Here is a 9,277-nt window from a genome sequence, read left to right as displayed (position 1 = left end):
GATTGTCCCTAAAGTCAGGACACATACTCACGGAGAGGCAGCTTTTCAGTGGTATGGTCCTCGACTGTGGAACAGCCTGCCGGAGGAGCTCAGGGCCGCAGAGAACGTACATGTTTTTAAAAACAGGCTCAAGACCCACCTTTTTAATTTAGCTTTTAACTAACGTTTATTTATTTTATGCTTATTTATTCTAACCTGTTGTTCTATTTATATTATTAATTTAGTTTTTACCTAATATTTATTGATTTTATTCTTATTCATTTTTTATCTTCTTACTCTGTTTATACTTATATTTATATTGTATCCCACTCTTATTTATTTTATCTCTTTATCCTGTTTATATTCTTATTAGGTTATATCTCCAGTGTTTCCTCGGAGGGGGCTCTCTGCACCGGGGCTGTGATCGACCATGGCTGCTGGGGCTCTGTGGGTCTTCTCAGCCTGGCTGGGGGGCTTGTTTGCCTCCCTCCTGCTGTGTGCCCAGCCTGGAGGCTGCGGTCTGTGACTGGCTCCCTGTGCAGACGGCTTCTTGTGATAGTGTTTCCTCACTTGGCTAATGCGTACCCAGCTTAATATTATTCTTTAAGTGTGTGTGTGGGGGGGGGGGGGGGGGGAATGTGTGTATTCATGATCGTTTCTGTTAATGAGAGTGTGGGGAGTGAGTGGGAGGGTGGGGTGGGCTGCTTTTAACCATGTAAAGCACTTTGTGCTACAGTTTTTTTTTTTATGAAAAGTGCTTTATAAATAAAGATTGATTGATTGATTGATTTCTCACAAAAAGTGCTTGTTTTAAAACAGGAATCTTTCTAACTTAGATTTAAAACAAAAGATTTCTACGTCTCCTCCAGACTCAAAAACAGATGACAAACCAATCGACACACCTGAGTCACTGACTTTCTTAAATCCACTCACTTTCACTGGCTCTGTTTATTACTAATCACTGTGTAACTGCTGTACATTCACAGTAACTGCCATCTCCTTACAAATGTTTATTGGATTAACTACACTTATACAGACTGTATATAACTACCACCTCTAAAATGTTCATTTGCAGAGAAAAGACACAGACAGACTATGCTTACAGGATGTGATGTGACAACACTAATGAAATATTGATGTGTCATATTTGTTCAAGACATTTTTCTTATGGGCAAAAATATTAAAATCATGATGAACAGGGGTGGTGATTCCTATGACTTTGTGTATGTAATTTGGAATTTTTTACAAATGTGGGCCAAAAATAGATACATGATATCATTTCATTCATTTCAAAGGTTTATTTGCATGACGCACAAACAGACACAATTGAAAGGTACAAATGTGTTGTGCATGAAACGAATTCAAACGTGGTGCAGATGTGTGTCACAAGTTGATCTGGCTGTAGGCTGTGGCACTTGGCCAGAGGTGGCGCTGGTTGATTCGATCCATGTTAGTGCACACAAAGTAAACTGCTCGCTTTAGTTGTGAAGCAAAAACGCTGAAACCGGAGAAATAAAACGTGCGAGGGGAACGATAACGACGACAAGAGTCTCCCGATCGTTTACTCTTCCTGTCCCGTGAACAACACCGGCGTGGGGTTAATTGTTTGCTGTTTTCGCGATCGCGTCGCGCATGAGGATATCACCAGGTAAACTCGCGACATTTTTAAACATTTTGTTGTTCAACGGCATCAAGACTGACGGAGTGTGTTTGAGATAACCTCACAAGTATCACAGATGACACATTTGGCGTTTTTTTGCTGGTTTGTCGGTAGCAGCTCCTGAAACGCAAGTCTGCCACACATCTGTTCGACCAACGCCAGTTAATCTGGAACACCGGTCCCCCAGGTCAGCAGACCAGCTCCTCCTGAGTGTGCCCAGGACTAATCATAAGCTCAGAGGGGATCGGGTGTTTGCTGTGGCAGCACCAAAATTGTGGAATGAGTTGCCTTTACATGTTAGACAGGCACCTTCCTTATCTGTTTTTAAATCACGTCTTAAAACATATTTATTTACCTTGGCTTTCAGCACGGCAGGACTTGTTGATGTCTCTTAATATGTTTCTTACTAATTATATTATTTTTAATTTTAAGATATTCTATATGTAATTTAAACTGTTTTCTCTTTGTTTTATATTTGTAGCACTTTGGTCAACATTGTTGGATGTAAAGTGCGTTATAAATAAATAAAAAAAATAATCTGCTGCTGATTCTATAAATTTAGATATAACTACTCTAAACTTTATCTTTACATTTTTAATCATCTTTTATATTAAGAGTGTGAGCTCCTCTTTATTTTTCTTTTTTCCTTTGATATTTTACATTTAAAATAATCCATCATTTTTTAAAGTTTTAAAAATGATGGATTATGTCAAATATTTGAAATGGTCTTGATTTACAAAATGTGCTATAAACGTATAGACAGGTTCAACTGTTATAAGGGAAAGTAATGAAAAACTAATGAAAGTAACCAGGAGAAAAAACTTCTGTATATGTTTTTATATATTGGCTAAAACACAAATATTATAAAAGTGCATTCATTTGAACTTTGTGATTACAAACAGTGAAAAACAAACACAAAAAATACAAACAAAAACAGAATTTCTTTAATTAGAAACCGTTTTCACCTCTAAACTGTCGGCCAGGTGCCAAAATTCAGCAGAAAAACCAAACAACAAAAGTCAAAGGTAAGAAATGAGACGCTAACGCAGTGAAACCGAAACAAAATGCAAAATATAATAATGCAAAGTCAGAAATGTTCATACCTGACACATAGTGGCTTCAAACTAATGCTTTATCATGATGTATTTGTGGACATTCACAGGCTGATGTATGTGGAACATGTTTTATTGCACATACATGCTGATTGCTCGATTGCTCATCCGCTCACAGGACACGTCACATTGTCTCAGATTATTTAAAGGTTACTTAATAACATTCAGTAATTTCAGGGAAGATATTTCTGTACTTCTTGCGGACGACCACAGTGGTGACTCCCTTTACATCTTTCAGTCGGTCAGAGTCAAAGTCCACCAGCAGCTTCCTCACCCCAGTCCTCATGGGTGAGAAGGACACCACAATGGATACCGTCTGTCCTGGAGAAATGTCCCCACTGGAAAAGAAGATGCATGTGTTCTTCTTTATTTTGTTTTTTACTGACTGCTGTATTTGTGCCTCAGTGCCACATTAAAGTCATCAGGAATAACCTACAAGGGCAGTTTATTAGAATCAAGCTACTGGTTCACACATGGAAAAATCCCTGTTCAAGGACTGGACTGGCCTTTGGCCCAACTCTGTCCAGCCCCAGAAAAACCGTATTATCCTGAGGAATCCAAATGACCACAGCGAGACCCTACTGCGCTAGGCAGATTGTAAAACACTGATACTTTTAAGTGATTGAGAGGGCTTCTATAAGTATATACTTGTAGTCTCTAGATAAAAATGCCCACCCACGCACTCATTTATTCCACATTTTCCCAATGTTGGACCCATGCCTCATTCTTTATACACGCTGCAAGCTTTGCTTTGTGGTCTAAACTTTTGTTCTAAACAGCAGACCCATTACTTACCTAACATGGATCTTAGTGGAAGAGAGTAGGCCTGCACCCTCCAGAGTGAACACACCTCCTTTCAGTGGAACTGGTAACGGATTGGTGAAGGAGATGGAAGCTTTTACTTGTTCACAAACAAAAGCCTTCCCAGGAACCTGGAGAAAGAGGAGACCGCTCTGTGTTCTAGAACGTCTACAAAGTATCACCAAACACAAATAACACAGGATGTCATGTTGTTTGGTTACATTATTTGAAATGTGTCTAAATTCAACCAAATTTCTTTCTTTGTGAAGATAGCCGAGTCTTCCTGCTTACATTTCTTCTTCTTTAGGCACTAAAGAAACATCACCAGCAAAAACATCTGTGTGTCCCACCAGGTTATTATAGTCCAGTCTAAGTAAACGTCAAACTAAAACCAGATGTGAAAAAAAAAAAATAATAATTAAATAAAATAGAAACAAAAATAAAAAAATACACTCTTGAAAAACTTAGTGAAATGATTTTGTGGACTTGAGGTCGTTTTAGTATTTGTCACTTTGGTTAAAATGGACGTGTTACTGAAACTGACTGTCTACAAGGCTGTGAGTCACAAAGCGTTTTCATTGGAATACTGATTTTCCAGAATCGTCCTCTGACGTGTCCCCTCCACACAATAATAACTGAAAAGACTGAAACTAGTAAAAACTAAAGTGAAAGATTTTCAAACAATAAAATCTAAACTGGAACAAATAAACCAGCTCTGACTTAAAAACCAAAAGTTAAAACTAGTTAGAAAATATAAAACTATAATAACCCAGGTGACCCCTACAGGTGTTCCCACCTGTATGAAGACTTCAGGTCTGCTGAGTGGGATGTCAGTCACAGTCAGGAGGGGCTCGTTCTCGCCTGGAGCCTCTACAAATGCTTTCACCCTGATCAGATGATCGTCTGAGACACACTGGGCATAGTCATCGTAGCGCAGACGCAGCACTTCCTGCTGAGCTGATAACACACAAACACACAGCATCAAACAGCATCCAGCTCTTACACAATTACAAGAACAGCTGAGATGTTACTTTGTAACATGTCAAAGCTCATCTAGGCTGCTGACCTTTGTGAGCAGGCACCATCACAGTGGTGGTCTGCCTCTGGCAGTTCCCCCGATGAAGAGAGCTGTAAGTAACAGCCATAGCCAGCATGGTCAGCTGAACATGAGCATCCTGGTCTCCTTCATTCTTCACCTACTGACAGAATGACTGTGTCATGAATTCAGGTTTAATTCATCCACTCATTTAGCTGCAGTGTGAATAGTCCATACCTCAATAATCACATCAAAGTCTGTCCCAAACACAGGCTTGGCATGCTTGATGGACAGCTGCAGTCGTCCTGGTTCTGAGCTCTCACTGGGGACATCTGTCACCCGACGCCCCGCCTTCTCGTACACTTCTCTCTCCTTCTTGGATCCTGTGGAGAAGAGGTTGCGCCATGAGCACATAATATGCCACAGTGCTACAGCTTCAGAGCATCCATCAGTTATATGATCTTCCTGTGGTGTTATGTTTTTTTACATTTTAAGGTGAATCAATAGCAACGTGATATTTTGCAATCAGAATATTAAAGCTCTAATAGCATTGTTACGTGTGACATACTGACATCTGCTTTCCAACTAACCTTCAGGATATTTGTAGTGCAGAGTGACATCATCTCTGAAGTCCCCATAAACACTTTTGGTGCTGATGTTCCTACCCACAGTGGCATGGTCCACTCTGATCTGTAATAATCACAGGCACAGCGGCCATCGGAATAAAGTTTGTTTCTGTCTGTTTATCTGGGTGAAAACACAAGAGACAGATGCTTGTAAAGTGGGTAAATGATCAAACTGGTAACACGTACTTTTCTCCGTTGGCCATTTCTCTGAACGATCCAGTGGATGATGTCAGCGTTCACCTCTGCAAACACAAACGGAGCATCGTACTTCACTCCCAGATTTCCCTCCTTGATGGCTGTCACAGGGCACGGACCACAGCGGAAAACCCCTGAAGCACAAAGGAGGAGGCGTTTACAGTGATGATGTGCAGCATGTACATGTTTTAGCCTTCGGGATCACATGGCTTGCCAGTTAAGTACGAATAAGGAGATGTTCATTTAAAAGCCAAAAAGAGAACAGTACCATTGCTGAGTTCTTGAGGGGTGGGATCTAAAACCTGCCAGCCATCATTTCCTTTGGGGAGATCATCTCTCCTCATCCAAGACTCCACCCAGCAGTGGAAATTCCTAAAACCACGAGGATGGAAAACATATCACCTTCCTTTAGATAATGCCATATTTATGTATTTTTCCTGATTGTAGGAGTTCCTGTGATCCTACCAGCTGCTGTCTCTCCCTCCTCTGCTCTCCAATGGTTGCAGGTTTTCATCCAACAGGAAGTCTATAGAGAGGTTTCCATCGACATCATGAGCTGAGGAGAAGTTGGTGATGAGGCGTGTTGGGATTCCCAGACAGCGCAGCACTGTGAAAAGATCACACGCCTCCAACTGAGACAAATGATTCGTTTCTACATCCGATGTTGTGAATGTGTTTGTGCTGAAGATTTGGAACAATGGAAACAGTTTAAATGACAACTGCTACAGAAGGGATGTTTGTTAAAGGAATGATTCAGCGATCCTTGAATGCAGGGAAGTCTGTGTTACCTGTACATGCAACAGCAGCAAACACCCAGCACTGGCCATATTTCACTGCTCTGACCCCAGCTTTGCTCCACTGACGGAGGATCGGTACGCTGCCGGTCCACTGGTACGGTGCAACTCCATCAGAGTACGGCTCAGTCCAGCGCCCAGTCAGCACTCCTCTGTCATCATTAGAGTTCACCTGCAGGAGTTCACCTATCAGACTCAGGATCTCCACTGTGGCATTCATGGGCTGCAGATCAGGTTCATCATGCGCTAACATAAACTAAACCAAATGTTTTTCCTTGCACTGTTTTCAAGCCGTTGGTCATAACATTATTTTCAGTGGAAGCCGGAAATGGTTCTCACCATTGCAGCGATGATCCTGCTGACATAGACGGGGTCAAATCTCTGCTCAATGTCCATCTGTGAGTTTCGCAGAGCATCGTTGGAGTTATTCAGGACTTCAAAACAGATGTCCATCACATAGTCCTCAAACTGCAGGAGAAGGAGAACACCAGTGAGAGAGACCATAGAAGAGTGCCCAAAAACAGAAAAGGCTTTTCAGGAGAGATTTCCTAAAGAACATTTTTCTAAATACGAAATGTTTCCCATTGGCTGCCCAGTGTGTGCAGTAGGGGAAATAATTATTGGATTCCCTGCTGATGACTTTTGATCCTCAAGAAAAATAGAACTTGGTGAAGAAACTCTCTCTGACAACCACACGTGTCAGGGGGCATTTTGGTCCACCCCTCCTAACAGAAGCACTCCTTTAGGTTCATTGGCTGCTCCTTGGCAACTCGAAGCTTCAGCTCCCTCCACAGTTTAGTATTATTATTTCCCCCACTGTATGTGTGCATCTGTTACACCCACAGTCTGCCTGTTAGTCATCCTCTCTGCCCTCCCAGCTAGCTGTGAATGGGTGAGCCTTTGTTTGTGTGGTCTGGTTACATTCTGACACATCTCATCCAGATCTTTCCTCCAGCCAACTGACAGATTTTCTGATCCAGCCAAAGCCTGAGAGTCTCTGCCACACTGCTGTGACAGTTCACACCAGCCCCCACTGGGCTGACAGACACAGATGTATTCAGCCCAGTCACACTTTAAATGTTTGTGTGTGTTACCTGTCCATAATTCCAGTGAGTGCTTTTGATGTATTCCCAGGTCCCCATGTAGATTATTCCGTCTTCGTTCATGATGTACTCCTGAAGCTGCGTCTCGTCGGGCAGGTACACCACATCATCTGGTAAACGCATAAAGACCACGACAGTGTTGCAGCGTTTGGATGATGCTGTCACATATTTTTAGACTGGCATTGTTCAGCTGTTTCATAAACGCAATACACAAACTTGAGCTGCTACGTGTGTCTCTGATCCTTTGTTTACTGTTTTGCTTTCAGTTCATATGTCCTCGTACTATCATGATCTCTAAAAGTCTAAATAATTAGCTGAAAAATAAAAATGGCCAAAGCTGCATAAGAAAGAGCAAAATCTGCATTGTGTGAAGAAATCAGAGACACAGAGAGCACACACTTTACCTTTGCACCAGGGGTTATAGAGCAGGTGGAAACTCATTTTGTCCTTTTTCTCTAAAATGCGTCCGTCCGGTGACATCAGCAGCACAGCCAGACTGTACCGGCCAATTATAGCATCAGCTGGACTGTGCAGAGTCAGCAGCATTTCATCTTGTGCTCCCTGCTGGTTAAACCACCACTTGTCCCCAGCTCCACGCTCCTTCTGAACCTTGATCTCCACCTCGTCTCTCTTACCTGATGAAACAATCAAAGCTTTCTGGGTCAGAAACACAAAAAAACAGCACATATAGATTTTTTGCATTTGATTCCTTCTTCTTCTTCCTTTACTATGTAAGTACAGATATAAAACTAAGTTGTTGTGTAACTCTATAACTATATAGTATAACTTCTTATAAAATTCACAGGTCAGTTTGAAATCCATCCATCGTCGTCCACTGATCCAGGCCTGGGTCTCAGGGGCAGCAGCTCTTAGGACTATTTTTGTGTGTACACCCATCAATAACAACAATTTCTTTCCAAATTTGCCTCAAAAGAGCATCAAGTTTCATCTTTTATATCTTTACAGCTCCTTGCTGGTCAGACTGTACTCACCAAGGTGCAGGACTAGATCCAAGTGGTGTTTGGGGGGCAAAGAACCATTAGACTGCACAGTGATGGAGAAGGGCTGACCTCTACGGACAATCAAGCGCTTTCCATCGATCTCCCTGGTGTGGTGTGCCGAGTTGTTTTCAGGACTTCTCAGATCCACATCACTAATCAAACCTAAGACGAACAACAGAGACAAAGTTCAGCAATCTGTCTATAATACAGCTGTGTTATTATGGTTTAATTATATAGGTTGAGTCATACGTGGGGACACATGTCAAAATGTCTCTTGGATATTTAATAGACAGATACAGACATAAACCTGAAACATAAAAGTTGAGACTTACTGCTGCGGTTTGCCATTGCCCTGCTTTGTCTTTAATGACCGATATGTCGCTCTACGTGTCTTGACACAAACTTGCATGGTATCCATCACAGTTCTGTATTTATAGAGATGTCCTACCACACTTCTGAAACACACTCAGTTGACCTCTTTGTGACTTTTCCACACCCTTATGTATAAAGCAACACTTTTGCATTAGCATATAACAGAGAAAAGGGAAGTTACTGGTTATCAGTAAACATTTTAGAGAGTGAAAGAGGAAACACAACCAAAACCGATGGTCATGTCCTCAATTTTTCTGATGTAAGATGTGTGTTATGGGGCAAGACTTAGTAAGATATGAGGTTATGTTGAGTCACATTTATGTTTCTCAATATTTCAGCAGTAGAAAGACCACATGGCCCCATTAACATTAAAAATTGTTCTCTTCAGAGGACATTCAGTTATGAGCACCTCAAGAAATCTCTCTATGCAAAGGACAAGGCTTTAAATCAATAATGACTGGCTGTAATCTTCTGGCCTACTGGTGACACTGGATTAAAGCAGATATGACGCTTTAGTGGAAATCATCAAGTGGGTTCAGGAACATGTAAGTGCAAAAAAACAGAAACATGCATAAACCTGTTTTTTTATCATTTTTTT

General features: G+C 41.4%; 1 protein-coding gene across 1 annotated transcript; it reads right to left on the bottom strand.

The window, feature by feature from the left end:
* Positions 1 to 2,461: 2,461 nt before the first annotated feature.
* Positions 2,462 to 8,757, bottom strand: LOC100707993 (protein-glutamine gamma-glutamyltransferase 2). The gene is made up of 15 exons (XM_005471172.4): positions 8,640 to 8,757; positions 8,299 to 8,469; positions 7,711 to 7,941; positions 7,298 to 7,416; positions 6,543 to 6,671; positions 6,198 to 6,375; positions 5,875 to 6,016; positions 5,678 to 5,781; positions 5,401 to 5,543; positions 5,179 to 5,278; positions 4,826 to 4,971; positions 4,619 to 4,748; positions 4,349 to 4,509; positions 3,547 to 3,683; positions 2,462 to 3,089 (listed from the first exon to the last, which is right to left on the bottom strand). The coding sequence occupies exons 1-15, from the start codon at positions 8,653 to 8,655 to the stop codon at positions 2,906 to 2,908; spliced, it is 2,091 nt and encodes a 696-aa protein (XP_005471229.2). The 5' UTR covers positions 8,656 to 8,757; the 3' UTR covers positions 2,462 to 2,905.
* Positions 8,758 to 9,277: the final 520 nt, after the last annotated feature.

The sequence above is a fragment of the Oreochromis niloticus genome, linkage group LG7, assembly GCF_001858045.2.
Source record: "Oreochromis niloticus isolate F11D_XX linkage group LG7, O_niloticus_UMD_NMBU, whole genome shotgun sequence".
Taxonomy (NCBI): Eukaryota; Metazoa; Chordata; class Actinopteri; order Cichliformes; family Cichlidae; genus Oreochromis; species Oreochromis niloticus.
Note: the sequence above shows the minus strand (reverse complement) of the source record. Positions and strands in the feature narration are given on the sequence as shown.